This window comes from Rattus rattus, chromosome 6, assembly GCF_011064425.1.
Source record: "Rattus rattus isolate New Zealand chromosome 6, Rrattus_CSIRO_v1, whole genome shotgun sequence".
Lineage (NCBI taxonomy): Eukaryota > Metazoa > Chordata > Mammalia > Rodentia > Muridae > Rattus > Rattus rattus.
The window spans coordinates 101884066-101904321 of record NC_046159.1 but is presented as its reverse complement, the minus strand read 5'-3'; the positions used below and the strand labels follow the sequence as shown (position 1 = coordinate 101904321).

At 39.3% G+C, this 20256-nt stretch overlaps 1 protein-coding gene across 2 annotated transcripts in view; it reads left to right on the top strand.

Annotated features, from left to right (window-relative positions):
* Nucleotides 1–20256, top strand: part of Trim24 (tripartite motif containing 24) — a 118426-nt gene that overhangs the window by 40643 nt on the left and 57527 nt on the right. For both annotated transcript variants that reach the window (XM_032906744.1, XM_032906746.1), the window contains exons 2-3: nt 9747–9865; nt 14791–14938. In XM_032906744.1, coding sequence (XP_032762635.1) covers nt 9747–9865; nt 14791–14938 — 267 coding nt within the window. The remainder of the gene's footprint in view (nt 1–9746; nt 9866–14790; nt 14939–20256) is intronic.

Sequence of the window (20256 nt, the reverse complement as noted above, 5' to 3'; positions counted from 1 at the left end):
TGTCTAGGAACTCGCTCTGTAGACCTAGATGGCCTTGCTCTGCCTTCCTAGCAGTGGGATTAAAGGCTTGCTCAATCCCTCCACCCCCTGCTGGACAGTACTTTCTAATGATAGTCCTTGTGGTATGGTCTACTTTGTATGACAGTAAACTACACTGGTTTGGGGGAGATTTGTTTGTTGACTTTCCTTGTGAAGAAGCTTGGTTACTATTTCAGCTTGCTACATCTTCTATTGCATTTTTACTATTTACTTACAGAAGTCCAGTGAGACAGAACAACACAGGTTCCATGATAGAGGTTTATTACACGTAGATATCAGAGGACCAGGAGAAGCTAAGTATCCATTGCCAACCAGCCCCTGAAGGTCTAGGAAAGCAGTCCGAGGTAGATGAAACCTTATTTTATACTGCAAGTAAGGAATTACAGAAAGCAAGTAGCTATTCCTGAGTCCATAACCCAGTGACAATATTGTTCATTGGGCTTAAAACACTGAAGGCTATTCTGTTTCCAAGACAACAGGAACAGAGATCTGGATGTTCTAGTCAGCCCCTCATTTCAAGATGTTGCATCCCTAACACGGAGAACTACAAATGAGAAAGAGAGAAGTAAAGGTTTCTGAATCATTTGTCCCTAATGTATGTATGAAACTCTGTGTGTGTGTGTGTGTGTGTGCGCGCGCGTATGTGTGTGTGTAAAGGAGTGCTAATGATCTGTAGCTCAGCAGCAGAGCTTGGGTGTCACGTGTGAGGCCCTGGAACCGATCCCCCCAGCATCTTAGGAAAATGGTATAGAAGCTGGAGAGATAGCTCAGCAGAGAGCACTTGCTACTCTTGCCGTTCCTAGCACCTATATGTTAGCTCACAGCTATCTGACTGCAGTTCCAGAGCTGGCCTCTGCATGCACTTTACACATGTGATACACATACATACATGCAGGCAAAGTACTCATACACATAAAATAAAAATCTTAATTTTTTTAAAGTAAAGTATGTTTCTGTTGATAGTATGTAAGTTTTTGATAGATAGAAAGCACATAATTCATTCAGTTAACAGATGGAATGCAGTGATGATACCATTAAATTATACCAGTGATTTTATAGTCATCTTAGTGTATCTAAATATACTCTGTGTTAACAGCCTAACAATGCATTTCTCGACATATCCCCAGCACTGGCATGGGTGTGTGTGTGTGTGTGTGTGTGTGTGTGTGTGTGTGTGTGTGTGTTGGTAGCAAGCCATTATGGTATGACTGACCAAGTACAGATCATTGATTAATATTTTATACATTAATTCACTTTTCTCCATAGATGTTGGAATTTATATGTCTTGACTAGAAATGATCATTCACCTCATGTCACTTGATCAGGTACATATAACTAGACATTAAATCCACATCTCTGAAAGACCCCTGGAGCAGGGAGACCCTCACTCAAGTCTCGGGATGACGCAACCCCCCAAGAACTCACGTAAGACTTGAGTAAACTTGCCGTAATCACATGAGGTTTATTGATAGGAACCAGTGCACTGGGGTTGAGACTCTTATCCCACGCAGGGGTAGAGGAGTTCAACCCCGAGTAGCTGGGAGAATGGGTATTTAAAGGAAGAAACCACAACCCAAGGGGGTAGGGATGGCGTCATTGGAAAATGTCGAGAATACCAGTGAAAAATCACAAGGAGAAACTTCCTGTTTCTCAAGATTGTTCTTTAAGATTTTAATCTAACTTTATGGTCAGCTAGTTCCTGGAAGAGAGTTGTTGAACCGGCCAGTATAATCATCAGTTCTGTGGTCAGTCAAGTTCTTGGAACAGAGTCACTGAACTGGCTAACCTACACTTTTGGCTCTACTCTGTTTGCTAGAGGGTCTGAATTTTTTCCTGGTCCTTCATCTCCTTCATAGAAATGAACAAAGTTATGCATGCTAATCATTCTAAAATTATAACTTCTGTATTAATCTTAAATTTAGACTAAAAAGACTGAAAGTGAGATAGCAAGTCACACATGCATCTTAGAATCCAGAAGATTAAAACATTTAAGTTTAGATGGGCAGAGAACAGAAAAATGTTTAAAGAGGTTTTTTTTTTGTTAGTGAATGCAGAAGAAATGAACATTTGTAGCATTAGTAAGTTCCAACTTAACAAGCAAGTAGTTTCTTCTGAAAAATATATTGCATCCTTTGTGTTGTGCTTGGTAAAAAGTAACAGCTTATATTATTTGCTTTATGATTTCTCTAAAGTGACTCCTTCCATGCCTGTGTGGTTTCAAATGACTCCTTAAAAATAATTAAAAATAAAATCTTGTGTTCCAAATTATTCCCACTCTTTCTAGAATGGTGTGTCTAATTAAGACTTACTTCAGTTAGGCATTGATTATATTTACTGTATTATATGAAATTTCTTGGTTTTTTTTTTTTTTGTTGTTGTTGTTGTTAGGTTAGGTTTTGGTTTGGTTTCCTATTTTTGTACTAAAAATACCTATGATTTGGGGATGAAATTGAGGGAGAAATTCAAAGTTGGGATCTAACATCAAGTTGGGGAGGATAACAGAGATAAGGCCTCACTTGTTCTTTTGAAAAAAGTCAGTTGTTGTCACCTGACTTTAATGAGAGGATAAGGATATAAACTATTACAGATTTGTCAGGTTCCAGCCCAGGTTAGACCTTTTGAATACATTACTTATCCTTAAAGTAATCCTGCCTTGAATTTTCTGATGAACTTGGAACACATAGCACAGTAACTGGAACACAGAAAGTTGTAGCTGCCAGTGTGATACAGTGTTTTACAGAAAACAGACTTTTAAAAGCTCATTAGGAATTATAAGCAATAAAAGGAGTTCATGTAGGTCTGTATGGTGTATATGGCTTTAAAGCCAATGCTGGGTTTGCTTTTGTTAAGGTCAAATGTTTTTTGTTTTGTTTTGTTTTTTTTGTTTTTTTTTTTTGTTTTGGTTTTTTTGGGGGGGTTTGTTTGTTTGTTTGTTTGTTTCATTTTATTGGTTGGTTGGTTGATTTCTGTTTTGTGCTGGGTATTGGACCCAGGACCTTTTGGCATATTCTACCAGTGAGGTATTACCTGTCTATTTAAATACTTATCCTATCAGGCGAGATTAAAACCATATACTTTCTGAGCAGAGCAGGGAACCACGAGTAAGTCATAGTCATATACTAGAGCTGATAAGGAAAGTTATAGGTCTGTGGGCTCTTCAGAACCCGGTGAGAGGCTCATACAGAAGGTAACAAGTCTGAATGTCTTTGAAGGGCTCTGCTTCTTTTTCTAGACATAGCCACTATTATATTGTTTATTAATCATCATTAGCCTTTTCTTCTCCTTTTTTTTTTTTTTTTTTTTTGGTTTTGAACCTTTAATGAGAAAAAAAAATATACTATGGAGCTCAAGTACACGGTGGTCGGTGAATCATTGGGGGAATTTGGGGGGTCACGCACGACACATCTAGTTAACAGACCATACAACAGATAACACACACAGTCACGAAACACCAAAGATATGGCTAACAAGGTTACGTCTCAGTTTCCTCATCATCAACAGCATATTGGGGATCCCATGGCTGATGGGGAAAAGACGACCAGATTCTGGGCATTGCAGGGTGCCCTCCAGCACATCAACCTCAAGCAACACATGGTGCATCTTCCTCAAAAACGTCTCATCGTGCTCATAGCCTTCAGTCGGCTCTTTGGGTACCTCGGCCAAGTTTAAGGTGTCCGCTGCCTGCACAAGCGCCGCCCACTCCACTTTGGGAATCATCCGCGCCACGAAGTCGGGGTTGAACTCCACAGGGTTGATGCAGACCTCCGTGGCCTGCAGGCGCAGCGGGATCTATTTTTAATTCTACATGCTTTCTTGAACTTTCATTTTGATTCATCTGATTTCTTTGTTTCATAATTTGTGTTCATGTTGCTGCTGTCTATTATTTGAATGTGGCACACAAGAGCTTATTGCTGCTGTATAGACATTTAGGCTGTTATAAAGGAAGGCTCTTTATGTAAAATGCAACTGGCATTTTTAGAACATATCTCCAGATGGTAAAGTATGAGTTTCTACATGATTTTAACTGTGGATCACAGACATGTGCTTTGTACACTTACTCAACAACTGTTTATTGAGCATCATGTTGCCAGGCCGTTCATTTGATGCTTTGAGCTATCAGGAAACATAAGAGACCAAACGTGACTGTCTTTACAGAATTTATATTGTGCTTGGAATAGCCAGGCACTAAGTAAACAGCGTGAGCAGATAAGATAGGAAGGCATAAATGACAGAGAAAGAAAGAATAGAGCAGGTAAAGGGTCAAATGTGCAGGAAGATGGGCATCCTTACATGTCACCCTCAAAAGCAGTGGGACCTAGGACAATGGAGCTGACTATATTCAGAACATTAAACACCTGTACTCTGAGGGTTAAGAAAGGTCACAACTAAAGTTCACAAGAGTTCAAGCTGTATACAACCACAAGGACAAGCCACACGTGGCAAAAAACTGTTTTCCATAGAGGCATCTAAAGGAAAATTTAAACATGTAGTTGAACAGCAACAGTGAGTATTTGGAAGCAAACCACTCCTATCTGTTATCCCTGGGAGGAGCATGAAGACGCGGTCCAAGAAAAGTTCCATTTTTTTAAACTGTTTTCACTTTGAAAACAATTGTAGACTCACGGGATATCACAGTATTATATTTTTAGTGATGATTATATCTTTTATAACCATAATATATCAAAACCAGAGAATTTACACTAGCATGGTAGTGGACATAGTTGTGTTCCATTTCATCACATGTATAGATTTATGTAACCACTGTCCTTTAAAAAGGATTAGGAAGCTGGTGGAAATGCTTGTTACCAGAAGGCTTGGGTGGTGAAGGCAGGATGGTCAGGAATTCAAGGTCATTCTTAGCTGTTTAGTGATGTTAAGTCACCTTGAAGTACATTCTCTCTGTTTGGGGAGGTGGGGGGCAACATAGGAAGGACATGAGATGATGCGTAGACCTGGCATGGTGGCATTTCCCTTTAATCCTAACACTCTGGCGGGGAGATACAGGAGGACCTCCATGTGTTTGAAGCCAGCTAAGTCTATGTGGCTAGTTCTAGAACATAGAAAGATCCTGTCTCAACATAACAAAATGAAAAAAACAAACAAAAATGAAAGGGTAAGACAAACATCTCACCTCAGAGCATGATGGGAAGAGAAACATCTACTCAACTGTAGCACAGCAATGGCTGCACTACTGAAGAAAGTGTCTTTTTCTTAGCACACACCTGAAGCAATCATTAACTGCCTAGCAATCTTGGAGGGCTGTGGTAGGGCACCTCCTTATAACCTTTAGCTCCCTGAATTTGAGCTAATATTATGTATTCATCATATGTTTACCTAAGGGCTTCCTTTCTTAGTTTCAGCAGAAAAATGTTTTAATTACCTGTATTTGCTTCTTGCTTGCTGCTTCCTCCTCGTCCTCCTCTTTCTTCTTCCTCTTCTTCCTCCTCCTCCTCTCCTTCCTCCTCCTCCTCCTTTCCTCTTCATTTGGGAGAGACTGGGTCTCCCTATGCAGTTCTGGCTAGTTTGGAACTTGAACTCATACAGATCTGCCTGCCTATTACTGGGATTAAAGGCTAGTGTCACACCCAACAATTTGTATTTCTGAAAACAAAGTTGGATATATATTTTTTACTTTGATTTTGGTTTTTGTTTGTTGCCTGAGAAGTTTTCCTTATTCTTGAGTTCACAAATAATTCTCCGTTACTATAAAATGCACTGTTAGGCTTCCCTTTTCAGTAAACAAACAAAGCAGAACAACAACAACAAACCTCAAACTAGCAGAGATATTCACCTTACAAAGAGAAAAGTACTTCTGTGTAACAGCACTCAGGAGGCCGAGGGAGGAGGGTAGGGGATTGTATCCACATGTATTTGGCCTGCAGTTTTAGAGACCTCAATTCTTGCTGGGTTGTCCTGTTGCCTGGCCCCTGTGGTGAGACAGCATCATGATGTAAATATGTAGCAGAACAATAAAACACTCTGTTTCATCAGCAAGTGGGAACCAAGAGAAAGCAATCAGGATCATAAAACTTCCTCTGAGGACACACCCCTCATGAGTCTATGACCTCACTGTACACACTCCTCATGACTCTGTGACCTCACTGGACATATTCTCTATGATTCTGTGACCTCACTCGGCACACCCCTCATGACTGACCTCACTGGGTACACCTTCATGACTGTGACCTCACTGGGCACACCCCTCATGACTGACCTCACTGGGTACACCTCTGTGACTCTGTGACCTCACTGGGCACACCCCTCATGACTATGACCTCACTAGGCCTTGTCATGCATTTGGTAGTTGTACTTTGGGGATCCAGCTTTAACATGGGTCCCTTGGGGGCCATTGCTATCCAACTATGGCAGATATTTTTGATTAAATTTTTTCGGTGGGTGTGGATGTGCTATTGCTACGTGTACATGTGGAAGTCAGAGAATAACTTGGAGAAGTCAGTTCTTTCCAACCCTGTGTTCATCCCACAGATAAAACTCAGGTTGTCACTGGTGATAAGCACCTCTATCCATCGAGCTGTCTCACCAGCCAAGTTCTAAAGTTGAGGTTTTGCTTTAAGACAGTCTCAGTGTGTAGCCCTTGGCTGTCCTGCAAGTTACTTTGTATGTAGACCAGGTTATCTTTCAGAGATCCTCCTCCTCTGCCTACTGGGATAAAAGACATACATTTGCATGTCTGACCAATTTAAAAAATTTTTAATCTACTTATAATTTTGGGAGGTCAGGTAAAGTAGGAATTTAATCATCTCTTTCCTGAATGATAATTAGTAGCCACCCCAGCAGCTTGAAGAGTTCATCTGTTTTCCTGCTAGTTTCTAGTTCCACATTGATTATACATCCATGTTTCTGGTGTGCGTATTGATTGAGTTCTGTTTTTGCTTATTTTTACAAAAATACCAAAATTTTTATCTATGGTTTAGTGGTTAAGTGTCATTTTTTTTTAAAGATTTATTTATTTATTATATATAAGTACACTGTAGCTGTCTTCAGACACATCAGAAGAGGGCATCAGATCTCTTTACAAATGGTTGTGAGCCACCATGTGGTTGCTGGGAATTGAACTCAGGACCTCTGGAAGAGCAGTCAGTGCTCTTAACCGCTGAGCCATCTCTCCAGCCCAAGTGTCATTACTTAATAGACATGCTCTGCCATCAAAATGCTAGTAAGCTTGAATGTATAGCTTTATTGACATGTTTTCTGTTTTATTTAGAGCTTTTGTTTGTTTTATAATATTTTTTTTTCTCAGCAGTGATCACTCTTATCTGGTAAAATTTATTAAGTACTTAATAGTTTGTTATTATAGGTTTTTTAAAATTTATTTTTATGTTATTTTCCCCCTTCCCTTTCCTCCCTCCAATCTCTCCTGTGTATCCCTCCCATACTCCCTCTTGAAATCATGGCCTCATTTTTCTTTGGTATATATTATGCCTAAACATATAAATAAACCTGCCTAGTCCATTTAGTTTTTGCTACTTATATGTATATGATTTCAGGGCTGACCACTTGGAATTAGATAACCAATCAAGGAGATTCATCCCCAGGGGAAAACTACTTCTCCTCAGCATTGCTCAATCGCCTGTGCTATCCCCTTCTTAGCATGTCTGTTAAGGCTGTACTACTCACTCCAGTCTTGAGACAGTCATATTATTGTGCTTTGTCATTTCCAGCAGGATGATTCTCACAGCAAATTTTCTGGTCTCATATAATCTTTCTGCCTCCTCTACCCTGAGTCTTGGCCGGGTACTCCCATGGTCAGTTTTTTCTCTGAATTTTTTAATCCTTGTGGCTTTCTGTAATGGTCTCCCAGCTGTTGTTAAGAGGTTTGTTAGATGAGGGGTAAGAGCAAATTTATCTGAGGGTGTTAGGATAAATATTTAGAGTGTAGTTTGGAATTGTGCTAGTTTAGTAATTTGATGGTTGGTTCTCCTCTAAAGTTCATGGCTTCACCTAACCCTAGGTAGTCGGCTAGGTTTCTAGTGCCTGGCTCGATTGATTTTTTCCTCCTGTTGAGTAGGTCTTAGTTCAGTTGGAAAGCTTGGTTATCACCAAGATTCGTGCCGCTATTGCACTCTCAAGATTATCATGCTTCATGGTTATAGCACGGTAAGATGCTTGGTTGCTTCACTCCCTCGGAAGCTTGCATAGCACCTGCCAGTGTTAGGAAACCAAGCTCTCGGAACAAGGCTTTCAACCAGATGCAGCTCAGTTCTTCCAGGTCGTGTGTCTGAAGTACATGATGTCTTTAGCAGTAAGGACTGACCTTCAGTCTCTGTAAGCCAACCAAGGGCAACACCAATAACATATTGTTTGGGGAGTCTCTTGAACACCCCTGACCAATAACTGGAAAGGGGATTCTCTTGCCTTGTATTAGAGCTTTTGTTGGAGCTCTAATCATCAGCTCTTGTGGAGGAGCATAGACCAAGTGGTAAAAAAACAAAACAACTTAAAATTTTTATTTGCATCAGTGTTGATCAGATTTAGATCATCACATATGTGAGATCTCAAATGGATTTTAAAGATGTGTGTGTGTGTGTGTGTGTGTGTGTGTGTACACATGTGTCTGTACACCATTTATGTGCAGTGCCCACTAAGCCCAGGGAAGAGCATTGTATCCCCTTAGAACTGGAGTTACAGATGGTTGTGAGTTGCTATGTGGGGGCTAGGAATCAAACCTAGGACCCCTGGAAGAACAGCCAGTGTTTTTAACTGCTGAACCCTAGGAATTTTTTTTTTATTTTATTATTTGAATGTACACAGATAAAATTGGCCTATGGATTTCCTTGTGTTTGTTCTTAATGCATTTCACTTTTATATTTGTATCATTCACTATCCTCTATCTGATACAAATATATTTGTATATATTCACTTTCCCTTATCTATCTGACAAAATAAGGGGAAAGAAGTATTTATTTAGACTCGGGGTTTTAGATGTTTTAGTCCTTTGCTCTGTTGATTCTGGGCCCATTTAGAGGAGACTGTTCTCTTCAGTGAACAGGAAGTAGTAGAGAGACTGGGGACCATATAGGATTTTCAAGACAATCTCCACTGACCCATTACCTTTAACTAGCCCTTACCTCCTAAAATTTCCAAAGCCCCCAAAATAGTGCAGCCAACTAAACCTGCAGGAACATTTCACATTCACACCGGGAGTATCTGTGAGCCTTGTTGAAGTTTGGGTTATAATAGAGATTGGTGCTTTGTATGTATTATATGTATGGCAGAGAAAGAACTTTTCCTGATAGAAACAGTTTGCATCTGTTCAAGAAGAATGCAAAATAAGATATCTTATTAGCCCGAGGAGCCATTAAAGAGAGATGATTGTAATTCCTCCAGAAACTTTGGTTCTGTAGTCTTGGAGAGGTCTAGAGTTCCTTGTTCTATAGAAAGCATGGTAACCCGTCAAGATCTGATCTCAAATACACAAAGCACACAAAACTACTTAGGTTGAAAAACAGGTTGCTAATCAGTAAGAGCAGAAACCATTGGGCATTTAACTTAAAATTAAAAGAGCTGTACAACACTTAGGGTATCTAGTTATATAAAATGCATATGTATATACAGTACATAAGTATACACACAAATTCCTTATGAATTTAGAAAGGATATGAACTTTAAAGGATTAACCCCAGTTAAAGTGTAAAGTGTGCAGTCCTCAGAATGTTAAACTTCCAATTCAATTTTGTCTTTCCCAGTTGGAGTCATTCGATGCCCAGTGTGCAGTCAAGAGTGTGCTGAAAGACACATCATAGACAACTTTTTTGTGAAGGACACCACTGAGGTTCCCAGTAGTACAGTAGAAAAGTCAAATCAGGTAAGTGTAAACTCAAGCCTTCACCACCCATGATGAAGCAGCTTAAATGCCGAAGGAATTTATACAAATGTACAAAGTTACATCATTTTTAAGTGTATGAATGATGAATAGTTAGGCTAGGAATAAAATAGTGCCATTATAATTTTATCATTGTATTTCTGTATGCTAGAAAGAAACATTGTGCTATATTTAATTTTTCTTTGTACTGAGTTACTAGGTGTTGGAATTGTTACTTTAGACTCCTTTTTAAAAGGATTTATCTTTATGTATATTGGTGCTTTGCCTGCCTTCCTTTAAGTATACTCTGTGTGTGCAATGCTTGTAGAGGCCAAAAGAGGGCATCATAGCCCCTGGAACTGGGGCAGATTTGCTACTTAAAGACAGTAAGTAGCAAACAAATCCCTTGAGGGTGTTGAGAACTTAACCCATGTTAAGTTCTACAAGTGTGTTTTTAGCCAGTGAGCCATCTCTGCAGCCCCAGCCTCCTTTGGTAAACCATCTAATAGCTCAAATGACATACATAATGTTTTTTTGGTCAGTAAGATGTCTACATTTTAACAATTATTTTTAGTGTATGCATGTATCTCCATACTTGGTGGCTATAATAAAATCAGAGGACAACTTGGTGAAGTTGGTTTTCTCCTTTTGTTTTTCCGTGCATTCTGGGAATCAATCTTAGGTCACTATGCTTACATTGTCAGGTAGAAAACAGCCTTACATTCTGAGCTGCCTCTCATCCCCAGGCCTTTATATGTTTAAGAAAGTTGTGGTCATGGTGTTGCTCTGAAAACTTTGTTTAGTAGCATTGTCCAAGGTGCTGAATTTAGATGCACCACAGTATCTTTTCTTTTTCACTTCTTCAAACCTAAATGTAGATACTTTATCCCTAGGGAGAATCTGCTGTTTTCTCTCATGGGATGGCTTTGCTAAGGTGAATTCTCTTGCATGTGCCAAGAATAGTAAATTTGTGTACATAGAGCTTTCGGTTCATTGTCTCATAGACAGTTCCTTTTCTTTATAACAGAAGATCTGGGACAGAACTGAGTTTAGTTAGAAAACAGTTGTTAATTTTGTCTATTGTGTAACTGGTGTCTCTGCTTTCTTCCCACTTCTTTAATTTTCAGCTTGTTTGTCCCAGCGGGATATAGGGCTCACGTTACTTATAAAAGTACTTAGTTAATACTAATTAAAATTCGATTGTTTTAACAGTGTCCACATTGCTCCCCAAAGGCCAAATTGGGCTTGCTTCAGGGCATAAACTATTTTCTTGTGAAACCAACTTTAAATACTGGAATTGGCTATGGCTTTACCTCAGGTGTAGTATGTATTGTGCAGGAGACACTGGACTCATTGGCTTTTTCTAGGGGCGATAATCTAGAAACTGTGGAGACTGTGTAATTGGTCGTTTCTCTAGGCCTCTCAGTGGCACTTATTTCCTGCTTGGCTGCTTTGTTTTTGGTTTTGTTTTTTGTTTTGTTTTTGTTTTTTATTCTTGTTTTTGTGATAGGCTCTTGCAGTGCAGCCCAGAGTGGCCTTGAACTTATAGTCCTCTTGCTTCTCTCTCAGGATGATAGGTATGACCATATCTTGCTTCTGTTTTGCATCTTATCTTTTGTTTCATTTACCAGAGATCTGGAGCAGTGCATATTAGCTGTTTCCCACTCCCTTTTGTAGCCTTCAGTGGAAGATTAGATATTTAAGTAGTGTCCTTATAGACACGATAATTGAACCTAAGAATATCCCTAGATGTAGCATAGACCTACAGGATCACAGAAAGAGAAGCGAAAGATGGGATCCCAAGTGGCGCTGGGAAAGCAAAGAGGATTGGTAGATACACGTGATTCCTAGCACTGGCAAGCACCTACCAGCAGTGTGAGAAAAGGTGAGGATGATAAGCCCTAAAGAAAGGCAGAGTTGGGCTGGAGAGATGGCTCAGTGGTTAACACTGACTACTCCTCCAGAGGTCCCGAGTTCAAATCCCAGCAACCACATGGTGGCTCACAACCATCTGTAATGAGATCTGATGCCCTTTTCTGGTGTCTCTGAAGACAGCTACAGTGTGCTTATACATAATAAATAAATTAAGTTTTAAAAAAAAAAAAGGCAGAGTTTTGGTTCCTGGGAATACCAGATGATTGGAAATTTGGCAACTTCTCAGTTATGTGATATTGTTTGTTTTTCCTTTTCAACTACATAGATAGTATTCCCCGCCCGTCTTCACTGTTCCACAAGCTGTATACATCTACGAGATACTTAACAACTTCCCATACCCAGTGCACGCTCCAAGCTTGCTTTACTTTGTAATTCTCCATCCTGCTCTCTTCCTCACTTTTGCTAAGCCCATACAAATTACCTTGTGTAGGGATGCTTTCCATGTCTCTAATCTGTTCTCTGATTGTGGTAATGGTGCTTTTAAGAATATAAGACTGTCCATGCCTTTCTTAATCTTTCTCTTCAGGCAAAGATCAGCATTGCCATGTGGCCCTACTTGATCTGACCCTCCTCTCTTGCCAGCAGCTCCTTCTCTTCTAGTCTTCCCCTTGATTCCTGTAGTAAAGTGCTACTGGCTTTCTTTCAGTTCTTTAAAGCAGCCATGCTCTTGCTTTTGGTGTTGGTGCTATTCTCTGACTAGATGATTTTCATCTAGCTTCCATAGCTTGGTGCTGATGAAGTCTTTTTAGGAAGAGCCCTTACTTCAGTGTCTCCATTCATAAGCACTGATAACTTTTTTGTGCATTTCCTGTATTGGTGGTTCTTAATAGAAGTGATGATTGCAGCAATGTGCCTTTCCCACTTAATCTTAAGAAGAACTCAATAAATATGTATCCTTGGGGCTGGAGAGATGTCTCAGTGATTAAGAACACTTACTGCTCTTCCGAAGGGTCTGTATTCAATCCCAGCAGCCCACTCTTCGGTGTAATTCTTCGGTGTGCAGACATACCTGCAAAGTACCCATATACATGAAATAAATAAATATATCTTTAAAATCTGTATCATTACCTTCATTTTAATGATGAATTCTGTATCCTGTTCAAGACCATTGTTGTAGTTAAGATTTCTAGGTGAAATAGCACAGCCCAGAGTAACTTGGGAAGGAAAGGATTTATTTCAACTTGAAATCCTACATCATAGTTCATTATCAAAGGGAGTCAGAGCAGAAACTCAAGGTTGGATCCCAGAGGCAAGAACTGAAGCAGAGGCCACAGAGGAATGCTGAATGGGTTCCTCAGCCTGCTTATGTAACCCAAAGCTACCTACCCAGAGATTTCACTGCCTGTATCGAGTTGGGTCCTCCTACATCAGTCCTTAACATCCGAAGACTTGTCTTCATGCCAGTCCTTTTCCTTTCCTCCTCCTTTTTTTTTCTTTTGTTTTATTTTATGTTTATGGGCTCCTAGCCTACCTGCATCTCCATGTATCATCTGCATGCAGTGCCGACTCAGGCCGGAACAGAGCCCTGGATCCTCCAGAACTACAGACAACCCTAAATTGCTACCTGGGTTCCATAAACTGAACCCAGGTCAAGAGCAACCAGCATTCCCAACCACTGAAATCTCTCTCCCTCCAGAGCCTCAGTAGTGTATGTAATCTTACAGAGGCATTTTCTTCTCAGGCTAGAGAAATGGCTCAGTGGTTAAGAACACTGCTTGCTCTTTCAGAAGACTTGGGTTCAGTTTCCAGCATCCACATAGTGGCTCACAACCATTGTAACTCTAGTTCCTGAGGATCAAACACTGTCTTCTGAACTCCACAGGCACTGCACATATGTCCTACACAGACATATCTGCAAGTAAAATATCCATACACTTAAAAATAAAATAAAGGATCTAAAAGAATCTGTTTCCAGATGTCTCTAGATTTTTTTTTTAAGTCAACAAAAACCACCCAGCTAATAACCATTTAGCTAATTATTAGGCTAGCTTGAGTTTTCACTTGTCCTTCCATCTATGAGGATTCAAGCACTGTAAGTACAGAGGCTTGTGTGTACTTTTCCTTACCATTGTATGCTCAGTACCTAGCCTCGCACTTGGAATGACTAGTATACTGAATTAGGGAGAAATATATGCTTAAAATTAATTTTCTAATATTTATTTTTGCTTTATTCGTGTTTTTGCCAACATGTATGCATGCATATATACCACAAGCATTCCTGGTGTCTTCAAAGGCCAGAAGAGAACATTGGATTCACTATAATTGGGGTTACAGATGGTCATCAGCTGCCATTTGGGTGTGGGGACCTGAATCCAGCATTCTGTGTGAGAGCAGCAAGTGCTCATAACTGCTAGGCCATCTCTCCAATTCTTTTCTTTCTTAAGATTTAATTTATTGTTTTATCATTTATTTTTATTTTGTATGTGTATGTATGTATGTGCACCATGTATATGCCTGGTGCTCACAGAAGCCAGAAGAAGATGTCAGATCTCTTGAAACTGGAGTTACAGATTGTTGCAATTGATCTTGTGGGTGCTGGGAACCAAACACGGATCATCTAAAAGAACAACTTATGCTCTTAACACTGGAGCCGTCTCTTAAACCACTTGAAATGATTTTTACATATATCATTTGCCTAGTGCCTGGAATGTCTAATATATCAATCTAAGAAAAATGTGCTTAAATAATCTTTGTTCAGTCTAGTGTTGCATACCTTTTACCCTAGAAGCAGAAACAATCAGATGTCTTATAAGTTAAAGTCCAGCCTAGTCTAAATATTTAGTGAGTCCCAGATTAGCCAGGGCTACATAGTGAGACCTTGTCTAAAAAGACAATTCTTATGGATAATATATTCATTTTATATACATATAGTTTAATGCATACTATCAATTTAACTTAGGATAATATATGAAAACTGATAGTCTATTTGGTTAGTGTTTCATTCCTTTTAATTTTTCTCAACAATTTATGTGACCAGATTCTTTTATTGTTAGGTATGTACAAGCTGTGAAGACAATGCAGAAGCTAATGGGTTTTGTGTAGAGTGTGTTGAATGGCTCTGCAAGACATGTATTAGAGCTCACCAGAGGGTGAAGTTCACAAAAGACCACACAGTCAGGCAGAAAGAAGAAGTATCTCCAGGTAATGAATCAGGTTTTTCCGCACTTCTCTTTTCTCTCTCTGCAACTGTATTTTTACATTTACTCTGCTGACTTATTTCGATACAACTATAAATAGTACATGTACTTAAATTATACTTTTTGGATACAAAGTCAACATTCTATTTGAAATTATACTTAGAGGTATTATAAGTATGAATTATATATTGAATCTTGATTTAATTTATATTCCCAACTCTCCTGCCTCTGTAAATTCAATTTGGTATACTCAGAAGGAAAATGAAACAAAATAAAACTTTACTTTTGTAAATCTTATTGCATAAAAGTGAAGACCATTCATTACCTAAATTCTTTGGCCAAATTATGCAAGCTTTATTAATTCTCAGACAGGGCTTACCTCCCTAAAGTGGAGTTTGATAAAATCACATTGAAGACAGGAGGAGGTGAGGTTAATATAGCCCAGAGAAACCCTGTGAGACTAGGGTGTTTTCAAGGGTTGGGCATTTCTAGAGGAATTTTGGTTATATTAGAAATTTGGCTGAACATTTAAAAATTATTCAATAGAACATAGTAACTTATCAAGAGTCCAACTCCATAGGTGGTGTCACATTCCAGAAACAGGTTTAAGCGCAGTCAACTTGAATTTTGCAGCAAACAGAAATGAACTTGTTCTGACCTTATAACAAAAATGGCTCCCATCCTTAAGATTGAACAGTCTGGTCCATCACACATGCTCTTAACTAATGAGCCAGCTCTCCAGCCCCACTTAATAATGTTTTAAGAGTTCACACATATCATTGGTTTTTTTTCCCTCAAGATTTGCTTTTTTCCTGTTTGAGTCAGTCAGTATACACATCTCCTTTATATTCTACCTTTTGCTGAGAACTAGAAATGAAAATGCCAGATGCCTCTGGTACTACAGGAGTCTCTAAAGAATATAAACAGTAATATAATATAATAATATAAATAGTGAGAGTTGGACTACCAAATTCTGTTGGAATACTTAGAAAGAGTCCCAGACTAAGGTTTAGGGATTTAAATTGGAGGCCAGATAACTCAAGTTCAAAGAGCTCTAGCTACAGAGATTGAGGAACTGCTTGGTGGCACCAGTTTTTCATTTGAAGTATAGACCATGAAACTTTCCCCATATCCATAGAGTCTGGGCAATCTGGATATTAGAATAGAATATCGGACATGTATAGGATTGGGTTAGGTGGGCCGGTATTATAGAAATGGAATAACATAGCAAATTCATATAAAGGCGTGTTGAACTGTTTTTGGATTTTAACTGGCTAATGGAAGTACAAAGTGTTGATTAATAGGGGATAACTGATAAAGGGATTAGTAATATAGCCATTGTAGTAAATTAAGTAAGAATTAGCATGGGATTGGTGAATTGGTAATTATAGAATAGTAATAAAAATTCTACAGTGTGGCTATGGACAGGTAGTTAAAATAAAGCAACAGTCTTTGGCTTATCTTTGGTTACCTGTGCCTATAGTCCCAGCAATTGGGAGGAAAAGGCAGAGTGGATCAGTCCTGTTGTCTAGGTTACAGCCATTCATAGTCCACTCACCTTAGTGATTAGCTCAACAACTGAGGACCAGACCTTCCAAACAGGAGCTTTTGGGGAAGGGGAGAGACCCTCTCACATCCAAACTGTAACAGCTACCAAAATTTTCTATGGTCATTTTTCTTTCTTCATTGTGAGTCTTATAAATTTTTACCATTTTCTTTTTAACTTATAGGGTTAGTTTTGGTGTTACTTTTGTCTATAGAAATAGCTCTTTGAATATATTTACCCAGCTATTTATATCATTACTTTTTAGTCCGTCAATCTTGTTTCTTTATAAATAACTTAATTTTATTTATTTTAAATTTCTGTTACTAGAAATGGGTTGTGGTGATGCATGCCTTTAATCCCAGCACTCAGGAAGCAGAGGCTGGTGGACTCTGGGAGTTTGAGGCCAGCCTGGCCTATATACCAAGTTCTATGACACTATGACAGCCAGAGCTGCATACATAATTGAGAGAGACCTGTCTCAAAAAAAAAAAAAAAAAAAAAGGATTTTTGTTTTTTGCTTGCTTGCTTGTTGTTTTGTTTGTTTATTCCTAGGACAGGTAAGCTATATGCTTGAAGTTTAAAGTTTGAATTACAGTTTATCACTTTCAGTTGATTTTAAGATGTTCTGTTCTTGAAGAGCTTAGACTCTTGCTTTAACTCGCTTTCTACAATGGGTAGTTCTATGAAGGACTATGAATGACTGATGTATTATTAAATGTAAATTGCTGAATAGTGCGACGAGTATGAACTCAAGAATTGATTATAGTGAAGAATCATCTCGAGCTTCAGATCGATCCTCCTTGCCTTCACCTCTCAGGGTCTGGTGGGGGTCACAGGCCTGTGCTAGCATGCCTATTTAAGAGGCCATGGGGATTGAACCCAGGGTCGCGTGTCTGCAAGGTAAACATTCTACCAACAAGGCTGTCCCCAGCACCTGCAAGAACTCTTTAAAGGAAAGAAGGAAAAATTTTTCCCAGTTCTTTGCTTTAACGTGTGGTAAGATAAATTCAGTTTTCCTTTTTGGTTACTTCTAAGGTTTTCCTAAAACTTTAAAATCATATAAATATTTTATTTGTCTATCTCAAGTATTTTAAATTTAGTAAAGTTTGCCTGTTATGGGGGGAAAACTTTAAAAAAAAAATAGGACTGAGCGATGACCTGGATCGTCGGATACCCCTCACCCGTTAATGGGTGAGGCTCAGCTGTCAGAATGGCCAAGACCAAAAACTCCGGCCACAGCAGATGCTGGCGAGGATGTGGAGAAAGAGGAACACTCCTCCATTGTTGGTGGGATTGCAGACTGGTACAATCATTCTGGAAATCAGTCTGGAGGTGCCTCAGAAAATTGGACACTGAACTACCTAAGGATCCAGCTATACCTCTCTTGGGCATATACCCAAAAGATGCTCCAACATATAACAAAGACACGTGCTCCACCATGTTCATCGCAGCCTTATTTATAATAGCCAGAAGCTGGAAAGAACCCAGATGCCCTTCAACAGAGGAATGGATACAGAAAATGTGGTACATCTACACAATGGAATATTACTCAGCTATCAAAAACAACGACTTTATGAACTTCGTAGGCAAATGGTTGGAACTGGAAAATATCATCCTGAGTGAGCTAACCCAATCACAGAAAAACACACTGGTATGCACTCATTGATAAGTGGCTATTAGCCCAAATGCTTGAATTACCCTAGATGCACAGAACACATGAAACTCAAGACGGATGATCAAAATGTGAATGCTTCACTCCTTCTTTAGAAGGGGAACAAGAATACCCTTGGGAGGGAATAGGGAGGCAAAGTTTAGAACAGAGGCAGAAGGAACACCCATTCAGAGCCTGCCCCACATGTGGCCCATACATACACAGCCACCCAATTAGACAAGATGGATGAAGCAAAGAAGTGCAGGCTGACAGGAACTGGATGTAGGTCTCTCCTGAGCCAGAATATGGCAAATACATAGGCTAATGCCAACAGCAAACCACTGAACTGAGAACGGGACCCCTGTTGAAGGAATCAGAGAAAGGACTGAAAGCTGAAGGGGCTTGAGACCCCCATATGAACAACAATGCCAACCAACCATAGCTTCCACGGACTAAACCACTACCCAAAGACTATACATGGACTGACCCTGGGCTCCAACCTCATAGGAAGCAATGAATAGCCTAGTAAGAGCACCAGTGGAACGGGAAGCCCTTGGTCCTACCAAGGCTGGATCCCCAGTGATCGGGATTCTTGGGGGGAGGGCAGTAATGGGGGGAGGATGGGAAGGGGAACACCCATATAGAAGGGGAGGGGAAAGGGTTAGGGGGATTTTGGCATGGAAACCAGGAAAGGGAATAACATTTGACATGTAAATAAGAAATACCCAAGTTAATAAAGATGAAAAATAAAAAATATTTTTAAAAAGTATAAAAAAATAGAAGCCATAAACACTACATTTAGACCTGATAATATAGGTTTGTGCATTTTTTCATTTTTCAAAGAAAGGAACCTATTTGAACAAAGATTCATTTCTAGAGCTGGGAATGTAGCTCAGTAATAAATTGCTTGGCAAGTATTCCCAATATCACAAATAATAAACAAGCCTCATCTTTTCTGTCATTTTGTTTGAGACAGGGTTTCTCTGTGTATCCCTGGCTATCCTGGAACTCACTCTGTATACCAGGCTGGTCTTGAATTCAGAGATCTACCTACCACTGTCTCCCAAGGGTGGAGATTAACATGCACTACCACCACTGCTTGGAAACAAACATCATCTTGATGATGATGATGATGATGATGATGATGATGATGATGATGATGATGATGATGATGATGATGATGATGATATACACACACACATTTAAATTGTGAATGTGTATCTGTGCCTGTGTGTTCCTCGCCCATGTAGTGCCTACAGAGGTCAGAAGAAAATGTGTGAACTAGAATTAGAGCAATAGGCAATTTTGAACCTCCTGGTGTGGTTGCTAGGAACTCAACTGAGTGAGGTCTTTTGGAAGAGCAGTAAGGGATCTTGATTTTGAGACACGTCTCAAAAAAACAAACTAGGCCAAAAAACAAAACAAAAAACAAAACAAAAAAAAAAACAACAACAAAAATAAAAAAACCCAAAATATTCACACATGGGATGTAAACTAAAATGCTTGCTCTGATGATTCTTGACTCTTGCCTCTTGCTTGCAGTCTGGGCGAGCGATGGAGCAGCAGGGAATGGGGATATAGACTTTTGCCAATTCCTGAGGCTTATTGGCCAGGCAGCCTCACTTGTTAGACAGCTCTGTGAGATACCCCATCTCAAAAACAGTTGGGTGGCTTCACACCCATACTCACATGTGTATGCATACACTGCACATATATGTACCTAAACACATGAGCACACATAGTTTAGAACATATGAACTAAAAAACATTAGACATCAAAGTACTCTCCTCATATAATCTAGTCAAAGAAGTACACATAACAGAAAATATATAAGAAAAATTTCAGCATCCTAAGTCATCAGGAAATGTAGATGAAATCACGTTTATATTTTAACTCACTGCAGTCAGAATGGCTATAATTAAAGAAAAGATCTGACAAGGACAGAGAGAGAAAAGAACACTTATAGTATTGATAGGAGTATAAATTTGTTCAGTCTCATCACAAAACTAAACATAGGTGGGGCTGTACTCAGTGTTAAAATATTTGCTTAGCTTAGATAAAACTCTAGGTTTAATTCCTAGAACTGAGGGGAGGGGATTCACCAGTGAAAAATACAGCTATCTCA